This window comes from Gymnodraco acuticeps, unplaced genomic scaffold, assembly GCF_902827175.1.
Source record: "Gymnodraco acuticeps unplaced genomic scaffold, fGymAcu1.1, whole genome shotgun sequence".
Lineage (NCBI taxonomy): Eukaryota > Metazoa > Chordata > Actinopteri > Perciformes > Bathydraconidae > Gymnodraco > Gymnodraco acuticeps.
In genome coordinates, this window is record NW_022992079.1 from 144,554 (window position 1) to 168,644 (window position 24,091).

Consider the following 24,091-nt stretch of genomic DNA (forward strand, 5'->3'; position numbering starts at 1 on the left):
AGTCATTCAATAACTGCGTACTGTTTCTTTTGAGATACATACAGCAGGTTTTCATTAGATCATTTCTATGTAATAAGGTCATTGTTTAGTATATTATCTATTAACTGAATTGATGTTGCACCAGATGTGTCACCATCTGTTTTAAGTTGTAAGTTTGGAACTCAGGATAGATATTCTTGTCTTTGTTCCGACACATTTGGTGCAGTCCTTTGTTTCCAACTGAGGAAATACATCTTAAAAAAAGCTCAGAAAGAAGTCATATAGAAGGCTCAATTATCTCTTAGTGTGAGAAAAAAAACTAGAATTTGAAGTATAATTGATCAAAAAAATAAATGTAGGCAGTGAATTATTCCTATAATAATTGTGGACATACATAGAGCTCTATGGCAGAGAGGAACAGATATATCAGACTTACACAGACAGTACTTGTTAGTGGATCAATTCATTGTTAGTTTTGGTTTCCATAAAGGATTTTCTGACTATAAGACAAATACAGAAGAGTAATCCTTTAAGACTGAAGCAGCGCTCAGCTCACACGTCCCGTATGTTTCTGTTGCTCCTCAGATCGTCATCGTTCAGTTCGGAGGGAAGCCGTTCTCCTGCACGGCGCTGACCATCGACCAGTGGCTGTGGTGTGTGTTCATCGGAGTCGGAGAGCTGCTGTGGGGACAGGTGAGACCACAACCAGAACCAGAGGATCAGTAAAGTGAATGCGCAGTGGGCAGTTCTTTATTGGGAAAGGAACTCCGACCCTGTAGTTGTTCCTTATGCAATAATGACCTGCTCATTGCCAATGGTCTCGCTTATTACACTGCTAATTACAGCATAAATCAATAATTTATTTAAATAGGAGTTTATTTATTTAAAAAATGATTGTATCTCTTCTCCTAAGACAAAAAAACTGTCTCTTCAGCTGCGTGTCAACGGCTGAACTGCAGCAATATCAACGTAAAGTAAAAGGACGGCAGCACTGATCCAGGTTTTCTTGTGTTTCGGGCTTTCCACAAATATAGAACAACAAATAGACTGCTGATTGTCCAAATTGAAATATCAGAATCGATGTTTCAACTAGGTGGTGTTACAGATTGATTGCATGGGCTCCCACAAAAAAAGCAATGAGATATTTCAATTCGACTTTGGATTATTGCAAAAAAAATAAGCTCTTTGGCAACTTAGTTTTTTGAAACGTTTTGTTCAGCAGTAGGATCATCTCCACGTATTCACACCACTTTTATGATTTTAAGCGTATATGCAATCGCCAGGAGTAAAAAACATAAAGCTGAAAACAAGCTACAGCAATCACAAACTTCACATCACCACCGCTAAGCTAAAGGTGGCTAATGTTTTGTATTTAAATATTTTAAGTTGTAGAACAAACGCATAAATGTCTTTAGCCTTTGTTCACTTCAGGCGCCTAACCAAAACCGCAGTGAAAACCGATTCACCTGAGGGAACCAGAAATGGCCAAATGCACTGCACTGTTCGGTGGGAAATGAGCTTAACTTAAGAATAAGCAACATTTACTGAGAGGAAGATGAAGAGGTGGATATTTGAGGTCTGTGGCAGCAAACTGTTGCCTGTCACACTTCTTGCTGCTGCAGCGTTGCCATCCCAACCATCGCCATGGTAATGAGCGCGGCACATGAAAGCAGCGCCTGTTTACGAGCGCCGAGGGAAAACAAACCCAGCGTGTCAGTCCCTCTGTGGATACACACAGGCTTAGAAAGCATATATTGAGCAGAAAGAAACTAAAGTTGAGTCGCAGGAAGCCTGGTGGGTTCAGTTGGAGGGCAGAGAACAGAGAGGCGGGAAGATGCTGACAGAAACACGCTGATCTGAGGCTGTGATTTATTTTAGACCACTTTGGTTTCTAACAGAAGGAAAGTGACAGACGTACAAATGTGCAGCTGCAGCAGGAGGCTGGGTGTGACTCTCTCCTTTCTTTTTTTATTTGAACAATGAACAAGGAATAATCAGAGCAACAATACACAATGTGATGTGCAGAGACATCAGTACTCCATTATACATATCAGAATCAGAAATGGTTTATTAGTCCCACTGTGGGGAAATGTACATTGTTTAAGCAAAGCGAAATTGCATATAATAGGCAAAAATAAGGTTAGTATACTAATACATCATATAAAGAGGTGAGCGCATGTTGTAATCAAATCAAATAAACAGCAGTATAAAACAAAGTAGGTGAACATACAAATATATTGATGAAGCAGCCACTAACAACTGTGTAAAAGTGTATCTTGCAAATAAAAGTTATTATGCCTCAATCTTTTTAATCATAATAATTCATTTATTGTTAAGAAAAGATAAGTAAAATTATAATAGTTAGAAAATCAGGTTAAGATGTTGTTTTTGTCGGACTTCTGGCAATAGCATTCTATAGTAAAGAAATAAACAATATATATATATATATATATTTGTTGAACTTTGCGTGTATTTCACAAAAAACATCCTGAATGATGTTGATTCACACCACTCTTAAAGGGGCACCTTCACAAAAGGAAAAGACTCATAGACATTGAGATTTTAAACATGCAAGCAGTAGAGGCCAAGATATCCTGATTTATAATCCCTTAATGAGTCAAAAACACTTGCTCCTACATTAAGCCATAATGCACTTGTTATTATCACTTTGGTAAAACAACAAAATGTTCAAACTCCACACTCGTTTATTCGCAGGTTCTTTATTATAACTGTATATTCCTAAATCTTTCAAAGGCTGAAAAAATGACGTTTTCTTTTTTTCAGCTGATCTCTGCCATCCCCACTCACCACCTGAAGTTCCTGATGGAGGCTGGGCACGGCACAACGAAGGAGGAGATCAAGGATGAGGAGATGGCGGAGGGAGCGGACGAGATCGACCACGCTGAGATGGAGCTGCGGAGAGGCCAGATCCTGTGGTTCAGAGGGCTGAACCGCATCCAGACACAGGTACGACCCCCCCCCCCCACAGGCGCACCGACAGTCTAACTTTTTTCCCATGTCAAGTTTCCAAGGCGGAGACTCGGCTGTCAAAGGAGCTGCAGAAGGCATCAGTTGCCATAGCGATGCAGGAGGCGCTTGAAGAAAAAATATGATTTTTGTTGACTTATTTCTGTTTAATTGATTTCTTTGTTTTCGTGTTGGTGAATTGTTGTTTAAACCTGAAAAGCTTTTCAGGTACAATTCTGACAGCTGTCGTCTTTAAAAACAAACCTCCTCCTCCTCCGGTTCTTCGTCCTTCTAAAATCAAACAGAAGTAAGATGCATCAAATGGAGATAATCTGTTTCATGAAGACAGTGAGGAAGATGTATTTCACATTTCTAAGAGCTGGAGTCGGCAGTGAGAAGCTGGTTAAGCTCATCTTAAATGTGTGTTATAGTGTACTTGTAGTTGCAGAAACAGTAGAACACAAGGTATTGTAACAAATATATATATTAATAATATAAAAATATATATTTTTGGGATTTATTACCAACTCAAAAAGTAGCAGATAATAGTTCCTGCAAATCGTGGAAACTATCAACTGTAATCTTGAACAAAAACTCATGAGGTCAAAGTTAGAACAAAATATTATTTTTGGATTTGAATCTTCAGCCCATATGATCACACCAAAAAGCTGCTTGGACTTTAATGTGTCCTTTATGGCAAGTTAAAATGTATCGTGAGTGCAGAAGAAATGAGCCAAAAACAAAATGTCATATTAGCTGAATGATAAAATGATAGAAACATTTCCACTGTGTTGTTTCTACCTAAGCTTTTGCAGCCAAGACACACAGCAAGTCATTCAGACAGAATCAGAAACACACCTCTAAAAATAAACGGAATTCATTGAAAGAGACAAGGCTTTAAAGTTTAATTTGGCTTTCAGTCAACTGCATGTTTAAGGTGCAAAAGTACTACACAGAAATCTTCCCTAGTTCATCATTTCCTCATTATGTAACTAAATATTTAACATTCCTTAGATCTGCTCTATGAACAGTGTTTGTTTAGTTTTAGAACAGATGAAATACACTATGGCAGCTTTTTGAAACATTTCTAAAGAAGAAAGATGACGTGGAGTTCTCCTTCGAAGCACCAGCCATTTTGTTAGCGTAGCACACAGTGATGGGTCTGATGATACTGTCCTGTCATGAGCCGCAGGGCACAATCGTAAATGTAATTTTAAGGTGGAATGAGCAGTGTGTCAGTGCAGAGTATCGTCTGATTGCTCAATAGTTTACCTAGGATTATGAAGGGAAAAAACATCAATCTTTACACATAAACCACACTAAGCAGGGTATATATATGTCTCCACTCAGAGCTTATGCAACTGCAAACCAGAGGCTGAGGCAGAATGAACACTTGACGCATCTTAAATGTATTTTGGATGAGAGGTTAGTGTAGTGATTTGTCTAAATCCTGAAGCAAACGCTTAAATGTTTGTGACATACATGTTTTTAGTTTATATTCACCTTAAATATTCACTGCTCACATCTGTCCCACGTCAGCATCTGAAATACTGCCCAAGAACTCTTTCATAACACTTCAAATCCAGTTGAGACAAGCTTATTGTTTCTTCATTTCCAAACCATCCTCCACATTTAGCATGTTCAGCCACGTGTGTGTTGAATTAAAACACAGTGAAGTGTGTGGAGGCTAAAGTGGAGATATTTAACACGCACACATTGCGGTTGTCCAGTTAATTTCACACTGCTGCAGAGCTTTGGTGCAGACAGCATCCAGCGTGGGACAAAAAGCTTATAAGATATTTGTATTCTTCCGTTAGTCGGTGTTGGAGCCCAACAGCAGCACCTTAACAGCGCCGTCTTCAGCTGTGACTCATCTCACAGTCTGCAGCGTGTGTGTGTGTGTTTCTCCTCCTACAGGATACATCTGCACTCAGTGAGCATTAGCTTGTACACAGGCAGTCCTATTCAGTCCCTATGGGGTTCATTAGCCTCGATGCTAACGCCCACAAATACAGTAACAGCAGCCAGGGCTCTGCTCACACACAAACACACACACGCATAAACACTCAGAGAGGTCCGGTGTTTTCCTCCGGGCAGTGAACTAACTTGTACTTATTGTTGCAGTCGGAAAAACACATCTGAATTAATAATAGCTGATATCTTCTTCAGCTTTGACCTCTAGAGTTTTTCAGTTTGACCTCGAAAAAGTCTCATAGACAGAAACTCAAGACTTTTCTGACATCTAAATATTTATTTTCTGATACCTTTACAATGATACCTACTTTACAACGTCTTTGCAACAATCTTATTTCATTTTGATTTAAAGTGGTTTATATGTAAAGGGACAATTTATAAAAAGATAATATGAAAAGAAGAAATGAATCTAGAAAAAGAACTGGATCTGTAAAAACGTACTGTTCTTTCTGTTAAACAGACGAACCAATGAACATAGTGGTGCGTTCATCCATTAAAAAGACCTTAGGAGTTAGTAGATACCAAATGGACGTAAAGAAGAGTGAATATTGGACTTCCATTGATCAGGTGGACACAAACGCGACTCCAAGTGAGTGTTCATGTTTCTCCCTAGCTGCTGGATTTCTAAATAGGACACTGATTGACATAAAGTGAGCAAAAGTTGGTCATATCACATCACACCACTTGTTCCCAATGCAATCAGGTGACCGAAAAATCTACTGAAGTTTGATTGACAGCTTGGTAACTTCACCTACCAAGTAAGATCATTTGATAAGATCAGAAGGGGACGGATACAGATGAGAACCCTGATTCTGATGCACAAGTATCTCTCCCAAGTTAGCCACGATGTTACCTTAAAAGATTACATATTTCCCCATCCTCAAGTGGCCAACAAATATAGGTAGGTTAAAAGCTCATTATTGGCTGGATGTCCTCACAAACATTTGAGTTCAAACCTTTACAAGGACAATTTGACTACTCCACCTGCGGATTAAGACCATGTGATGCCATCAGAGGTTTTGAAATGGACGTGGGGGTGCAGACAGTGTCTCCACCTTGTCTGTCGTGAAGCCTCAGGGCCCTGTGAAAGGAAGGAGGGAGTGATGTGAGGAGAAATCCAAATAAAGCTCTCTGCACCATCAGACACGCTGCGGAGAAAAGAGGAAGCTGACTCTCCTCTCTTCCTGTCTGTGTATCTGTATTATCAGTCTGTCATCCTCCTGGGACGGGAGGAGGTGGAGGGCGAGGCAACGAAAGGCTGCAAGCTAATTAGGTTCTTATCTCTCCACGCTCCTCTTCCTGTCCTCCTCCTCTCTAATCCTGGTGGGCAGCGTTGTGCCGCTCAACGCCTCGACAGTCAAACACAGAGGGGGAATAATTGGTACAAGCAGCACCTCGCTGCAGAAACTTTATCAGTCATTCAGAGTGACACGGTCTTTCAGTCCGACTCAAAATCTCTTAACTCATTGTTGCGTTTCCTCCGTCAATCCCTTCGTTCTCTCGCAGCTCCTTCTGGATTCTCATGTATTGTCTTTCACTAACTTAATTACAGCTCTCTTCTTTGTGCTTTTTTTAGATGTTCAAACTTTCTTCCTCTTCTCCTCACTCCTGATCTCTTTCTCGTGTACTACTACTTCTTCATGTTGTCCTTGTCTCACCTTCTTCTGTTTCTCTGTACCCACTTTGAACCAAGTTGTTGACAATGACCTTTACATGCTCAAAATATGAAAATATACATTATGCCCTTATTAAGAATAGTTCTAGTAAGCTGTTTATATGGGCGATTAAAATATTTGTTCTAATACTCACCTGTTTGCATATATGCCATGCATACTTCTGTTCCTATGGCTAGGCTCTGTAAGACACCCTTATAGGCCATGTTATGAGATCAGATGCACTTCCTGTCTCCTAAGTGGGCTGCGTCTAATATATTTTTGTATTGATCTGTTATTCTTCTATTATAAGACATTTAAACAGCTAACCAACGTATTCATTGTTATAGATAATATAAGCTAGGGCTTTATCCAACGTTGGGTTGATGTTAGCTTTACATTTTGACAAAGTTTGATTCATGTTAACCCCAGGGCCGTTAAAGCAAATGTTCCTAGTGGCCAAGCACTGGTACTACAATGTCAGCGTCAGCCAGTGACATTGGCTTACATAGGGAAAGATACGTCTGTCATTTATTGAGGTAAATGAACTACCTAGTACGAACACTTTTACAGCCCTTATTGAATCATTGTAGCTTAAGAGTTGTACAATGCGCTCCAACGCAGTATCCACTTCTCGTTATACATCCATAGTCTGTGTACAATGCACAGGGACAGTCATAAACAAACGCAAACTGCGCGAAAAACCCAATTAAGACTCATATTTCAAATGTGCGTTACAGAAGCCCAAAGAATGCTCCTAAAGCCTGAATGTCAGCATATCCCACTTATTTGAATGAGAAAATGCTTTATCAAACTTAAGTCTAACTCTGAACACTCAAACGTAGAATTCTGTCCACATAACTGTCTCAAACTCAGTATATTGTCATTTTCGTAATAATATTGAAATATTTGCCTGCATGTAAAGGTCTTTGAAGTGTACTGCACTGTAGCATGAAACATGACTCCTGTCCTGACTCTCAAACGGAAAACTGTCTCTGTAACCTCTCAAAGGGCTTTCCTGTCTTTTCTTCCTTGTTTCCTTGCTCTGTCTCCTCTCCTCTGTCCTGTCTCCTGGCTCTCTAACGGTGTGTTGTGGCTCCCTTCAGATGGATGTGGTGTATACCTTCCAGACAGGCCAGGCCCCTGTGCCCGGTGCCCTGCGCCGTCAGCCCTCCGTGGTCAGCCAGCACAATGACTCCACCGCCGCCAAAACTCTCTCTAGCCCCACCCACGTAGGGCTTAGCGCCTCCTCCTCTCTCACCAACTCGGCCGGGGCTGTGCCTCCTGCTGCTGCCGCTGCTTCCTCCTCCACTGCAGGCAGTGAGTGGGTGTCAGAGGCCAGCTAACACCTCCTTCACCCAGCTGGACTCTTCCTTTACTCTCTGTGTTTACCGCATGAACGCTGCATGACTCACCAACACTAAAACTCTGTCTCTGTAATATCTGCACATCCTTCGATATTATCCTAAATGATCTGAAACATCCTAATGATAATATAGATAACTGACAGTTGTAATTTACATGACGTTATTACAAATCCTACATTGGTTTGGGTTAGGGTTAACAGTAAAGCTAGCAGTTTTCCATTGTTTCGCCTTAAGAGTGTCTCCTTCAAATGATTTTAATTTGGTCACTCACAGGTCAAAGGACACTTGGTAGTAACTCTTTTATCATATCCAGACAGATGTGAATACTTGAAGGGAGGTATGGTATGTTACAAATGAAAGGTTTTCCAGTGGAAAGCTTTAATGTAAAGCAGGAAGTGCTCAGTTTGCTTTTGTCGCAATTAAAACATCTCAAACATCTGTAGGAAATCTAATATGTACAGTATTAAGACCCCAAGAGATTCAGTTTGAAAATACAAAGCTACTGAGGATAAACATAGCAAGGCATTTTAGTAGTAGTAGTAGTAGTAGTGGTAGTAGTGGTAGTAGTAGTAGTAGTAGTAGTAGTAGTAGTGTAGTAGTATAGTAGTAGTAGTAGTAATAGTAGTAGTAGTAGTAGTAGTAGTAGTCGTAGTAGTAGTAGTAGTAGTAGTAGTAGTAGTAGTCGTAGTAGTAGTAGTAGTAGTGTAGTAGTCGTCGTAGTAGTAGTAGTAGTAGTCGTCGTAGTAGTAGTAGTAGTAGTAGTAGTAGTCGTAGTAGTAGTAGTAGTAGTAGTAGTAGTAGTAGTAGTAGTAGTTCCATATTCTGAGAAAAACACTTTCTGAAAGTGTTTTTGAAAGATGTTTATTAATATCACATCTGTGCATTAAGCTGGAGTCTGGAGGTGGTTAGCTTAGCTTAGCATAAAGACCGACAGCAGGGGAACAGCTAGCCTGGCTTTGTTAGAAGTAGAATAATACACATCTAAAGCTCATTTGTATTGTTTACCTACACAAAACCAGAAATGTCAAATCAAGGAATGTCAGAGTCCTGGTCTTTCCATGTGATGTTTTAAATAGAAGAAAGACAAAAGTAGAATATGGCCAGCGTCATTCCTCTGAAAGCTCTCTTTATCATCTCAAAGTGCAGACAACCTGATCAGCTGATCTGTTTCGATCTCTGAAATCCACTTCCTCCCTACTTGACCTTCCTCTGCTGTAGATTTATTTTCTCCATCTTAATCTCCTTTCCCTCTGTTATTTAAATGCCTTTTATCACTTTCCTCTGCGCCTGCTGCCGCTCCTCCTCCTGCATGTTGTGGGGATTTAAACTCACACGTCTCTAACCCTGACGTGACTTGCTGGCTGACAAGTCGATGACAGATCACAACTGTTTGCCCACAAGAAGAGAATTAAGCTGTGAACTGCTCTGATTCGTGACATCCCGCTTTATTCCCTTTGTTTTTCTTCTTCCTCTCTGAGGCGACATCCTGGGCACCGAGATAATTGTATGGGTTAATCCAGAGCAGGGTTCAATCTGTCAGGCTCAGCAAGTCTCTCATGGTTTAACAGCTGAGAGCTTTTTAACGTGTGTTTTGTATGTGTGTGATGGTTGCATGTGTTCTCTGAGCTGCAGTGCTCGGCCTGTAGCTCTCATGCGGTTCAGTAATAGAGAGCTTTGAACTGCAGGGTTATTAATTATGATGAAGAGTGTGTGCTGGTGTGTATAAATCAGTGTGATCAGCTGCAGCCTCTGTGGATTCATGACAGAGGAAACGACTTAAGGCAGAGAGGAGAGAGCAGCTAGAGGACAAAATGATTCTGCCTCTGAATGTGATTACAGATACTAGACAGTGCATGTGTTGTTGCATTGTGTGTTGATTACTGGGGCAGGGTATTGTTTGAAAGTGTTAAAGGCTGAATTGATGGTTGGGAAAGTGGCCTCAGACCCCCAGAGGACACAAGAGTAACACTATTCTTGCATATCAACTGTAATTTAATTTTCTATCTATATTTATTTATGCATTCAAATGTGATTGAATGCAAATATGTTAGTGATGTTGCACTGAAATATCACACTGAACAAGATATCATGAGGAAAAGCACTTTCTACAAGTGATTTAAGAAGATGTTTATTAATTTCACATCTGTCTGGAGATGGTTAGCTTAGCATAAAGAAAGTGAGGGGAAAAGCTAGCCTTGCTTGGTTTGCAGTAAAATAATGCACCTATAAAGCCCACTACTTAAAACGACTTATACCATAGAAGAGTGGTATATATGTATATATTGTTAATTTAGCTGCAAAAGGAACTACTGTACCTAAATGACAGATGTTATTTAAAAATATATATATATTTGACATTTGTTAACATGTTAGTTTGGCCTATGACTAGCTAACAATTACAACATGTTTAGAAAACACAAAAAAATGCTAGTAATACCTGTTTCAACAACTTTGTATTAAAAAAATAACACTTAATTAGTTTTCGTAATTTGACACCCTGAGTTATATAGGCTGCTGAGTGTTACACTATTTAAAATCCAATAGGCCTAAGACCCCAATAAAGCCCCCCCCCCCCCCCCCCCCCCCCCCCTTAGCACCTAATATCACAACGTTTATCTGATTTGAGATCGTCTGAGTGAATTGCACACGTATACCCTAAAATCACATCACATTTACTATGAAATGTACAAAAACGTCTGTTTATAAAACTATTTGGCTCTCCTCACTTTGGTCAGGTTTGATCACTATTTTATAAATGAAATCATATCAAATATGGCGGGTGGGGGGTTAAGGTTTTTGTAGATACAAATAGGAAAGTTTTAAAGCACTAAGTTTGGAGTCTGTGCTCTAAAGCATGTGGACATCCTTTATTCAGGTCTTCAGAATCCTGTTTTAACATGACAATGCTCCGTGCACAGAGCCAGCTCGTTAAATAAAAGCGTTTTCCAGTTCAGCGTGAGAGAACTCAATCTCACACCTCTGGATGAAACAGTGCCAGACAGCTGTGAGTCAGACAGAACTGGTGGAGTCTGAAACCATATTATTTAACAGATACGGCAGAATCTAAAAGTCAGCGGTTCAAACCCTATGTGTGCGCATGCGTGTGTTGCATCTGATTTGGTGGATTTTTGGTCTCCTTCCTGCACTCCATTATCGTGTTGACCTTGTTTTTTAGCATTTGTGTTGATGTGTTTTAGAGTTGTTGTTCCCATCCAGTTCTCACGTGTTGAAATTGTGTTTTTTTGCACCTCCCTGCCAGATTCAGCCATTCAACCACCATGTTTCCCATCAGCCCCCGCTGCCTGTCATTGCATCACAATTTCATACATCTTCAGCCCTCTGACGTCTTCTCTTTGTTCCAGATTAAGGTGGTGAATGCGTTCCGCAGCTCCCTGCACGTGGGGCTGGAGAGCCCAGAGTCCCGTAGCTCCATCCACAGCTTCATGGCCCATCCTGAGTTCGTCCCGCAGTCGGAGGAGGAGGCTCGCATCCCCACCATCGAGGAGACCGGAGATGAGATCGACCCCCTCCCCAGCGCCTCCTCTTCTGGGGCGGGGGGGGGAGGAGAGCCGCCCAGCGCCTTCCCCCACAGCTGCGAGTCATCCATCTGAGCCCCTCCTCCCACCACCCCACCCCCCCTCCTCTTATCATTCGTCATCCCACCAACCGAACTGTCGCTGAGGAGGGGAGTCACATCTCATCCTGCTCACACACGCTTCACATCGCCCCCCCCCCCCTCAGTCATTCCTGCCACGTTGTGTTTTCCATACTGACTGTGGCGTCGTTCTGCCTGTAAGTGTGTGTCGTCCCCCCCCCCCTCACACATGTATCAGTAGAAGGTGGAGTCTCCACCCTGGAAGTCCATTCATGTATATTTTTTACTCGATGATCCTTTCTTGACAAAGCTTTTAAACCACGTGTGGTTGGATCTCCGGGGGTCTCGCAGCATGTTCTGTCCTCGCCCCATCCCTGCGTAACGCTCTCGGCACAGAACTCTTGAACGAGTGATTCTCATGTACATACGCTCCCCCCCCCCCCCCCTCTACACAGCTAACAGCCGGGTTTGGTGATCAGAATTGTTTTTTGGCAAATGCAAAAATGTAATCTTTTTTAATTTTTGTTTTTAAAGCGAATGTTAATCGATGGTTGATACAAAAACGCCTGAGAATGTCTTGTGAGTGTGACACTACGGTCTTCAAGGTTCAACTGTTAAAACAATGTTCTTCCCTTTATCGTGTCTGTATGTGTTGGCTTTTCTTTGATCAGCTGTGTTGCATGTGGAAGGACAGAATGTTTACTCCCCAAATATATCCAACATGGCGGCGTCCAGGGAGGACTCGTCCTCGTCTCATGCAGTCGGGGTCCTGGCTCTCTCTGCCCCCCCGCCCAGTACGTCCACAGTGTCCATAGGAAACAGGAGTGTGGTTCATGTTTCCCGCTCTAGTAGGATGCATGTTATGTTTCATCCGTGTTGAGTCGCATGATAACTTTAGGAATGAATATTTGGGATTGTGTTAAGACGACCATTATGTGTGTTAAGTCTGCAGCAGCGTCTGATCACGACTCCTTCGACTTCCTGTCTTTAGGACTGGATTTCCTGTCAAGACCATATACAAAGAGAGGCTCTTCAATACTGGAGCAGGGCAGTCAATAAAGGAACAAAAAGACAAGTGGATGACAAGTAATCATGCCTTTGTCTCTTCAAAATAAAAGTCCTTCAAGACTCATTCCTTGAGGTATCTCTTTTCCTGGTGGATCCTGAGGGGTTCCCAGACCAGATTGGATGCATAATCCCTGCAGAGTGTTTTCTGGGTCTGACAGGGGGCTTCCTCCCCAGTTGTCCAGTATACGCCTACAGGGAGGATTCCTGTAAACCTCAACCACCTCAACAGGAACTCATAATCATGGATAAGGGTGTAAACACCGATCTACTAATAGATCAGTTTTTAGGGGCAAATACTCAATTGTCCATAAAAAATGCTCATCAACTGTCAATATCCTTTCTTTATTAATTTGCCCCCAGAGGATAATGTGAAAAGTATTGATTGAGTCTGTTTTGGGTCAAAATACAGGAAGTTGAAATCTAACAGACAGGAAGTTGATGGATCTCTGAACAGCGTCTGGACCGTCTCTCTGTGTTTAAGACACATCTTAGTACCAGTTCTTGTTTTTCGTCCCCTCGTTTGTCAGACTTTACGGACAGAAACTAAATGGGTTGTCAGTGACATCACACAGCGTCAGCAGAGCAGATGATTGATCATCTCTGTCTGCCGTGCTCTGTTTTAATTGACAGGCGTCAGTGTGGTGGCCACGCTGAGGATTATGGGAGACTGACGATGTCACCAATCAGTCTTTATGAGTTAAATCGACTTTGTGTCCACACTGCCGCTTAGTACTTCCTGCCTGCCGTTGTCCGCAGATTACTGTCTGAAAAGAAGAAGGAATCATCTTCCAATCAGAAGCAGCGATGGTGTAATCCCCTCTTAGTCTGACTAGCAGCCTTCAACCTATGTGCTACTACTGCCATATTTCCAACTTTTTTTCATGACTAGGTTCTTCCTCCCCCCTCTGATGAGCTTTTTCTATGTCACTCAGAGCCATATTTTATAGGTTGTCTGTATTGTTTTTTTTATCTCATTGTTATCGAGGTTTCCTTTGGACTTCCCCTCCCCCTCCTGGCCCTTTACTCCAAACACGACCAAAAAGCAAGGAGAAAATCTTCAGTCGTCACTGCCGTACCAAGTTTTAAAGGACCTCTACAATGTTTACATGAAAAGCAAGTGGGTGGCAGTTCGCCTGCGCTTCTCTCATCCGACCACTTCCCTTTCATTCCCTTGCTTTCCCGAATCTTAGAGTTACTATTTAACTAAATGGGGAATCTTTCTTGCATGGTTTTCATATAAAATTCAATGTTTTGCTCATTTTTTACAATTCTTCTGTATTTTTATATTAAGTACTTTTTAATATTTTGGAGATATATGAATATATATGTATAGGCTGAAGAGTTTGGTGACAGTACGGTACATGAATGAGAGGAATCTAACGTGGACTCTGTCTTTTTACAGCTCTCTAAATATTTATGCCACGTGTGTCGTCTTGGTCACCTGATGTTAGGGCTCAGAAACCTGCAGTGACTTGTTTACTTCCTGTTGGCCGCTCAATTGGAAACTCAAAAATCTAGTCTCATCAGCCCCCTTTTACATGAGTATATTCACTTTATCTAAAATGTTGTGAAACACTACACGCTATGTGATTACGCAGTTATTCAGCTCCATTAGAGTTCAGCCAATGCAACGTGAATACAGCTAACTGTATCAAACATTAAATGGGTTTCTGTATTTTGAAGCTACTGCGATTGATTTCTTTGAATGAGTGGACTGATGCTGTTTTCCAACTGACTGTTGTCAGAGCTTTAAGGAGGATCACAGCTGTGTCCCACTTCAGGCTCCGCCTCCTTTAAAGGGGGTGTGGCCTATTATGGCCTGCCTCGTCCAAACTGAGCTCCGACCCTCGACCTCTCTGACGGACCAAAACTTGAGAAAGTGACCTGAGGACCAAAGACCAGTCATAAGACAAATCAATGAGTGCTTTGAGCCCCACAGCTTAGAATTCATCAAAGCGGACCCAAGAGGGAAAAAACCCAAAACCAACATGCATTCATCATCAGCTTGTAATTAAAGAAAAATAGGCCAATATCAAAAAGCATCTTGAGACTAAGACGATCTTTTGCCATATTTCCACTGCATGGTTTGGCTCAACTCACTTTAGGTGCCAGCTCCTTTTCTCCATTTACCTCTGCAGATATGACCCAATATCAATTATTAGCTGAACACTTAACCCCGCATCAAAACTGCCGTGAAATCATCACCTCTTCTTTAAATCATGAAATCAGCAAACAAGCGGAGGAAACGTCTGCACTTTGTCAATCTTACAGCCTATTTTCTGGGTTGCAATTTCTTGAGTGATATCCATTACTTTTGCTAATGGAAAACCAAAAAGTACAAATTGAGTCGAGTTGAGTAGAACCGTACCATGCAGTGAATAGGCAGCCTCCCTTTGTGGGTCTATGGACTCTGATTCAAAGTTGACTCAAGGACAGTTAGAAGCAGGAAGATTGGATTTCCTCTATAACATGATGAGTCGTAGGGCATTGCAACGTCTCCCAATTAGACTGAATATACTTTGGACCCAGCTCGACTCGGCTCTTGGGTCAGGACCCATGCTAAAAACTGATGGTACCCATAAGGACCTCCACAAAGTGGCCCATCAAACAGACACTCTGTTCATTTATATGTCGTAACTTTATTACGCTGATTACGATAAATATCTATGACTAGCTGCAGTAATACCTTTGAGAAAAGTATGGGATGTCTGTTGACATTTCAGTGCTTTTGCACTTTCAACAACGAGAACAGTTTTTTTTCACTTTATATTGTTTTATCTCTGATTTGATCATGATCAATTGTTAACTGTTGCTTTTTAAATACATGATACTGAGGGGTCAGGGGGCTCTTTCTGACAACAAGAAGACGGCGCATTTCTGATTTGGTTGTGAAATATGGACTTTGAGGGAGGCGGAGCCTGTGAGGGACACAGCTGTAACTGTAGATGTCATTGCCATTTTCTACGAACTACCAACTTCAGAAACATTTCCGGGGAAGAGCGCAGGACTGTTAAAGAGCTCGTCCTCTTCCTGCCGTGTGTCCGTTGGCTAGAAGCGAGACGCACCTTTCCAAATGATGATTTTGTTCCCCCTCTTTGTTTCTGTTCAACTGCTGAATCGGAAAGATTACCTTTGCTCCTGCAGTCAGTGCAATGTAAATATTGTCATATAAAAAGTGAATGAACCTGCTGTCTGTGTCGGTCACAGGAAGTGGGAAAGAGGGCAATCAGCCAATCGTCATCCAGCGAAGCTTTAAGGATGCCAAAGCTGTTTTTCTCCTTTCCTTTTGTCTTCTGCACAAATTAGTTTGACTCCCCCCCCCCCCCCCCCCCCATGCCGCCTGGATAAGACTGTCCCTCTGCTCTGGCTGTGGTTCTGTTGGACTGGTTGCCCTCACATCTCACGGCAGGTGCACCGTACAGTGGAGAAGATCTCAGTTTACCAACAGGTCTTCTGAATGGAACAGGAACTCGCTTCTTATCCAGTCATTGTTGCATTTTGACTGCTTCCTCTTCAGAGCACTGCCTTTTCTCAGAACAGCTTCCTGTGGTCAGATCTTAAGGAATATTTTGGAGAAACTCCACTTCAACGTTAACAAAATATATAAAAACGAATCAAACTAACTGGAATACCACAGTTGGAAAAGTCATAACCACTCAACATATATATCTATATATTTACATATTATCTTTATGTGTCTATATCTAGTATATACGTGTGTATATTAGATATAAATACATAGATGTATATGGTTTCTCAGTTGAACTTCATTGCAAAAAAGACTGAAAAATATTTGTTTTCTGTAATTACTATGATACACAGTAATATGCGTTGGTGTTATTTTTGTATAAACATAATATCATCTATGTGGCATGCATGACATATATACAACATTTGGTGGTTTAAAGCAATATGTCCAACCTGGTGCGATTGGTTCTGTCGTGTTCTGTGTAGCCTAAAGCCACTCTGTGTGAAAAGAGATGAAAAAAAAGAGAAACTGCATTTGGATAAAACTAACTGTTCAGTATATGTGTTCAATGTTCTGTGTTCTGCATGTTTTAGTATGGAATGAAACATCCCAAAACGTTGACTTGTTTTTACCAAATGAATCTCAAATACACGCCCCAAACACATGCAACATTACATGCACACACACACACTGTTGCACTGTGAGGTGAAACACACTGAGGAAATTAAAACTGTGTGACTTCTGATGGATGGATTGATGAAAGATGAAAGATGAAAAAATTCTCATTTTCTTTTGTTTCCATCGTTTCATTTATCCAGAAACAAAATGTCCCATGTCCATCCTCCTGTCCCAACATACAAACACACACACATACGTTTACACACACTCATCTCCCACTCTTGTGTGCAGTGAGAGGAGGAGGGAGATGATGACAGTTAACCTGAGACATTCAGGATGGCTTCATCATCGTCATCATCATCTCACATCCAATCATCTCCATGGATCCATCGTCCTCCTGATTCTCTGCTGCTGCAGGTTATGAGGATTATGGAGTTTGTTGTCACCTGTAAAATGTCTGTGTTAGTGCCCGACTGATATCAGCTGGTTTTATTAATCTCAGATGAAACAGTATACTGTGTCTCAATATGTCTTCTGATAAGACATGTCACAACAGATGTGTGTCCCTGAGGAGAGCGCACTGAGGAATGTACGTATGGCTGCAGCCCAGCATTGTTCTCAGTATTGATATATCTACTTATTATCCCTTTTTTATTTATTTATCACTATCTTTGTTTTTATAAAATGTGTCCAAAACCCAAAGATATTCAGTTCTCTATCCTATTTGGTAAGAAAAGGAGAAATCCTCACATAAAAGTTAAATTCAAAGAATGTTTGACAATATTGTAACATGTTCTATTATAACATTTGTATCGCTTAGTCGATTTGCAGAATAAGTAATCAGCAGCTTTTTTGACTTTGTTAATAACCAAATGGGAAGTATTGATCCAAACCACAAGAAAATATATTTGGGTTTGAATTTTCACACCGGAACAATGAAAAACTCGAACCTTAAATCAGACATGAATATCTCTTTTGAAGAGGCTAGCCGTTTCCCTCTGCATCCAGTCATTGCGCTAAGCTAGGCTAAACATGACGTTGTCAATCATGGCGATCATGTTGACAGCATTTAAAGTTTTGCATCTATGTAGGACTGAATGTTGGTGATCACGATGAAATGAATGTGAGGAGACTAGTTTGGCAAATCTGACAGACAGGACTCAAGGATCTAGGAGTTCCTAATGTGAGGGAATAATTCTGTCTTACTCCTAAGATATTTAACCTTTTCGCCTGTTGACGTTTATAACCGACCCTGACTCGTTATCTCCTTTAAAGAATGTGCTGCTGCACTCATTCTCAGTTTTATGACCGGTCAACTCTCGGTCACAGACCCTAAGAGTCAGGCAAGTGATTCAGTATGCCCAGATGTTGGGGATATCTCCAGTGTTCCCAGCTGTTGATTAACTCTCTGTAAACTAGTTAAAAGGTCTATCGAGAGAGAGAGGCTGGTGAGAATTGTGATATTAATTCTCCGGCCAATACTTGTAATAAACTACCAGTGTTTGACATCAAAGCTCCAACTCTCCTCGTGTCTCTCTGAGTCCTGACTCTCCATTGCTGCAGCAGTTTCCCTGACACCTAATGCAACAGAAGATTGAGTTCAATCACTTAGCTTCTAATATGTATCAACATGGAGGTCTAAATGTTTTTTTAGTACAGTTAATTCGTTTTTGGTCTAAAAGTTGTCATATTATTTCCTTGGTGCAGGCTAAATGTGGCAACCACGTTTGATTTAATCACTGTGGATGTATTTGTATGACTTTAGTGATCCTCTGACTTATTTTAGCCTCAGCTGAATAACGTACGAGAAAGCCGATTTGTTTGCTTTTTTCCACATGGCACACATTAAGCATAGGGCCTTTTAGCATTATCGGTGTTGCCCGGCGAAAATGTGCTTTGTTGCATTGACTTTCAATGTAATCACACACCGCAAAATGACGCCTGCTAAACAACAGCTTGCCTCATATTAGCATTGAGTGCAAATCTTTGTCACATGACTGTAGTCTCTCCATCTTTAGGTGAAGAGAGGACTTGACTTCTTCCTGTCTGTCAGACTCTGAGCCTTAGCAGTGATCCTGTGCTTCTGTGTGTGTGTGTGTGTGTGTGTGTGTGTGTGTGTGTGTGTGTGTGTGTGTGTGTGTGTGTGTGTGTGTGTGTGTGTGTGTGTGTGTGTGTGTGTGTGTGTGTGTGTGTGTGTGTGTGTGTGTGTGTGTGTGCGTGTGTGGTGGGCTGTTGGCTCGGTGAAGGTGTGTTTCCTCAGTGTGTGTGTGCTTGTCACTCTCATCCTGTCTGTTTCAATCACACATCCTCCTCCTGTTTGCTTCAATCTATGCAACAGAATCCTCCAGTTTCTCACTTTCTCTCCCTCACACTCTCACTCTGTCTTTCGTCTCTTTATCTGCTTTTTATTTCTCAGTTCTTGCTACAAACAACCACAATACCTGTACATTGATGTATGTGTGTGCATGTGTGTGTGTGCGCGACAGGTGCACACACACTCATGCTGTTTTCTTTACTCTTTTGTAAGATATGATCATGTGGAATGCCTTGGTCTTAGTGTCATGTCGTTTGAACTTAAGCTGAACAAAAGATGATAATCAAGCAACTGAGTAAAAGTTGTTACATAAGTATATATATAATATATAAATATATATAAAAATATACAAATATATATACATAAAATAAAGCCATTGGAATTTGAAATACATCAGTGTCAATTTGTGATTTTTTTTAAGGATTTTGTTCGCATGATTCCTTTTTTTCTTCTGAGTAGGCCTACTGAATTAATGGTTTCTACTGGAATAGGAAAGGTCGCAACACCCCATCAATTATTATTAACTGCATCTTGAAAAAAACATATATATATATATATATATATATAAAGTATGTTACTGCACATTTAAAAAAACTACTTATTTTATGTTAAACTTTGAATTGATAATGTTGTATCTGACTATCAAGTCCCAGAGTGTTTCTGAGGGTGAGTCTTCCAGGATGAAGCAACACTGCCCCCATGTGGCCAAACTGAAACGTTCATCACTTTAAATACCTACTGATGGTGAGCATGAATTTCACAACCAAATATGCTAGGAGTCATCATCATGTTACTGATGTTTCAATTCTGTTCATTTTTTCAATTTGTTTTCCCTCAAAGTAAACATATTCCTCACCAAAGTAATTGTAACTATGAATATGCCTCTTTAAGGCTTCGGCCAACCCAGTGTAGTCAGCTTCATTAAATACATAATACACACATTTTCAAACCAATACAGTAAATTCAGTTAATGATTTTATAACTGAAGTGGGCATATGTGGCCTAAAGTATAAACACTAGTGTGATAAGTTTCAATATAAACAGAAACCATGACTTGCTCTGCCTAACATGATATTTGTATTAGCTGCTTGTAAAAATCCAAAGTATCAGTGAATGTTGGTAATTCTGGTTCTTAGTTATCAGATCTAGACTAGATCTTGTGATTTTGCCATATTCTTTTTTTTTAACACAAAAGGACATTTTAATTTGGGTTAAACTGTTTGATGTTCTCCTTGAAAGACGATCCTCAGATTATGGCTTCTTCCAGTTCGAGTGCTGCCAATTTAATGAAAGCAGTGTTTGCTCAGGATTGAAAGGGACCCCAGAGTTCACTGATGTTTCCCATGGCTCTTAAAGATCTCAAAGAGGAAGTGGCTCGGGTGCTTGGTTAGCTTTTGCTGCCTGCTTTCTCTAACGCTGACGTGACCCCAGAACAAACCGGATCCTGCTCAGTGTTCTGGTGACGGAGACATGGAAGCATCCGGATCTCTGGTCCTGGTGGGAAGCACAGAGCCCATCCGGCATCCAGCAGAGACGGCCTTTTGTCCGACTTATGGTCCACTGATGGAAGAAGTATTCGAGAAGAGCTCGTAATGCCAAAGTGTAAAAATAGGCTTTAAAGAAGAGAAGGCCCTGAAGATTTAGAAGTACTGAAGGTGCTCTTCAGTGGGAAAGATAAAAGTGCAAAAAGAAAAGAGGTCCAAGGTCCAAAAGCATAGACAGTTTATACAAATTGCCTCCTTACATTCCTCTATTACTCTTTTAAGTTAGTGCATGTCAAACAGATGTAGCGAAGAAAAAGGTACAATGTTTTTTTCTCTGAAAAGTAGCGAGGTACACTTTTAGTATAAAATGAAAATACTCAAATGTATAACAATAACCTCCAATTTGTATTGAAGTACAGTATTTTAATAAATATGTGTTATAGATACCTCTTTAATGAAAAAGTACACCTTAATCGGTACCACTTTACAATAAGACTACCATTATAAAGGGTTTATGAATAGTTTGTGACACGGCCTGTCACACCCCGGCGTCAAGCCTTCGGTACGCTTGGTGGCGGCGAAGTTCGTTTGGCAAGGGCTGAAAAGGGACGTGAGGACTTGGGCCAGAGAGTGCGTGCTTGTCAACGCGCTAAGGTGCACCCCCACACGAAGCGTTTCCTGGTTCCTGAGAGGTTTGATCACGTCAACATTGACCTGGTTGGTCCATTGCCTTCCTCTCAGGGGTTTTCCTACCTCCTCACCATGGTGGACAGAACGACCCGTTGGCCGGAGGCGGTTCCGCTCGTTTCGACGTCGGCTGCAGACGTTGCCCGGGCCTTCATTGCAAGGTGAAGGGTGTGTCGTTTTGACACCCCGTCGGACATTTCCTCAGACAGGGGCTCCCAGTTCACGTCCGAGCTCTGGAACGCCGTGGCAGGCGGTTTGGGGGTTAAGCTGCACAGGACTACCGCCTACCACCCTCAGGCTAACGGCCTCTGCGAGCGCTTCCATAGCTCCATGAAGGCGGCCCTCAAGGCCGGCCTTACGGAGGGTAACTGGGTCGACAAGCTGCCCTGGGTGATGCTGGGCCTGAGGACCGCACCTAAGGAAGATCTGCAGTGCTCAACAGCGGAGATGGTCTACGGTCAGCCGCTGAGAGTTCCGGGGGATTTCCTCCCAAATGCATCAGCTCCCTGGTCTGCCATGGCCCAGCGGGTTTTCCTGCGAGACACAGCGGAGGCTTTCGCTCCAGTTCCGACTACTCAGCACGGTGCGCCAAGGTCTCAAGTTCCCGTGGAGCTACGCTCGGCTGGGCACGTTTTCATCCGTCACGACACACACAGAGGCCCCCTGCAGCCCCCTTACGATGGACTTTTCCGGGTTTTGGAACACGGTGACAAACACCTGGTGGTCGACATGGGCGGTAAGGCGGAGCACGTCTCGGTTGACCGGGTGAAGGCTGCTCACTTGGACGTGGACCAGCTGGTGGTTCTGGCTCGGCCGCCGAGACGGGGCCGCCCCCCGGTTTTGATTCCTGTCAGTGTGGACCTGTTGTTCCGGTCCCTCCTTTGACGGGGGCCGCACAGGCGGAAGTCGCTGTGCCGACTCCGGTGCGCAGGTCTCGTGGGGGTAGGCGGGTTGTTCCTCCCCGCCATACGGATTTTGTTTACACGTGAATTCTGGGGGGGCTTGAGTGGTGACACCATGTTTGACCATAATTCACCTTTTGTATTGTGTTGCCACACGGACCCTTTAGTGGGGACACTTAGCTTTAGATCGTCATTCCTGCTTAGCTTGTCATACCGAGCAGACGTGTATTTACCTTCTTGATGTTAAATGATAATAAAGAGTGGAACTCCATTCTCAACATACCGCCTCCGACTCCCTTTCATCGGCACTACAGTACTAAAATGTCACTTACCGCAAAACCGCATTCATGCACCGTCTGTTTTGAACGCGGAGCGAGTCACAATAGTCCGATATAAGCATGGAGAAAATAGTACACAAGGCACCAGCACAACAAACACGGCCGTGTTCATGTTATGTTCCCCGGATGAGCTGAGCAGGCTGAGTCCCTGTAGCATCACGTAGCTGCTAGCAGAGAGACAGGAAGCTAACAAAAGCAGTCACTGGACAGACCTGTCACTCAATGTGACCACGCCCTAAGGTATGCATAACTTTAAGGCTTAAAGGTCCCATGACATGGCCATTTCTACTGATCATAATTCCATTGTTGAGGTCTACTAGAATAGATTTACATTGTTCAATGTTCCAAAATCACATTGGTTTCTCATACAGCATCTCTGTATAGTATGTGTATCACTCTCTGTCCTAAACGGCTTGTTGGAGCTCCTGCCCACCTCCCTATGAGCCCACTGTGCTCTGATTGGTCAGCTCGCCCACTCTGTTCTGATGAGTCCACCACCGTTACAGCGGGACATCAATGTTTATGTGTTACAATGGCGTTTGTTAGCAACCAGAAAATGAGACCAGTAATGACAAACAGATGAGAATGCTGCGTGGGGTCTGGGTGCCGTGTTGACGGGACGTTGCAGGGCTCGCTGCTCCGCCCTTTAAGGCTCGAGGAGCGGACAGTGTGAGCTGGATTACTGGTGTCGTTTCCTGGTTGCTGCGTGGGGTCTGCGAGACACCGCAGAACTCAGCCTGAGCACACACACACACACACACTCACAGCCAGGCTGTGTGTTCCGGCGAAACTCCACAGAGTACCGCGGCTGAGAAAAGATAAGGCTGAGTGAGTGTGTGTATGTCACTATGACCCAGTGTTGTAGTCAAGTCACCAATTCACAAGTCCAAGTCACTCTCGAGTCACCACTCTTCGAGTCCAAGTCCGAGTCACCAAGGGAGAGTCGTAATCGAGTCCGAGTCCAAGTCCGAGTCACCAAGGGAGAGTCGTAGTCGAGTCCGAGTCCAAGTCCGAGTCACCGAAGGAGTGTCCGAGTCGAGTCCGAATCATCATTTCCTGTGTTCGAGTCCGAGTCCAAGTCGGAGCGTCAATGTACAAGTCGAGTCCGAGTCATCGTGGGGGGAAAAATTCACGAGTCCGAGTCCAAGTCATCGTACGCGAGAATTCACGAGTCCGAGTCCAAGTCATCGTGCGCGAGAATTCACGAGTCCAAGTCTGAGTCGCGTCATTCAGTGCGCGAGTCCGAGTCGAGTACTCCATCTCTGCTATGACCAGGAAGAAAACAATTGAAACATCTCCAACAAGGCGTTCTGGGGCAGCATAGACAGGTCTTTTCGGTGTTAGTTTTACTCGCTACAGGGTGTACTTTGAGGGTTTGTGACTTTGCAGACCGTTTACATGCTTAAAAAGCTACATAACACACAAGGGTAATAACCAGAAAAGCATGACATGGGACCTTTAATATAACTTAAACAAATTATAAATGGTAGTAACTCATTAATAAATGGTGATTTGTGTAACACTTTACAAGGCTCCCTTTTGGCAGCTATAAATGTTAGTAACTCATAAATAAATGGTCATAAAGAGATGCCAAGAAACATCAAGATGGATGGGGGGAGAATCAACTCAGTGAACAGATACCAAGGATGCTGGCTGATGAAGAAGACGAAGTAAGCT

At 42.4% G+C, this 24,091-nt stretch overlaps 1 protein-coding gene across 6 annotated transcripts in view; it reads left to right on the top strand.

Moving 5' to 3' along the window:
• Nucleotides 1-16,816, top strand: part of LOC117537192 (plasma membrane calcium-transporting ATPase 1-like) — a 141,998-nt gene extending 125,182 nt beyond the window's left edge. For 2 of the 6 annotated variants that reach the window (XM_034202343.1, XM_034202345.1), the window contains 4 exons: nucleotides 565-672; nucleotides 2,764-2,946; nucleotides 7,679-7,892; nucleotides 11,302-11,516. In XM_034202343.1, the coding sequence (XP_034058234.1) occupies nucleotides 565-672; nucleotides 2,764-2,946; nucleotides 7,679-7,892; nucleotides 11,302-11,306 (510 nt within the window). In that variant the 3' untranslated portion in view covers nucleotides 11,307-11,516. Of the gene's footprint in view, nucleotides 1-564; nucleotides 673-2,763; nucleotides 2,947-7,678; nucleotides 7,893-11,301 lie in introns of all 6 variants that reach the window. The other 4 variants (XM_034202341.1, XM_034202344.1, XM_034202346.1 and 1 more) reach the window with 3 other exon arrangements.
• The last annotated feature ends 7,275 nt before the right edge of the window (nucleotides 16,817-24,091 follow it).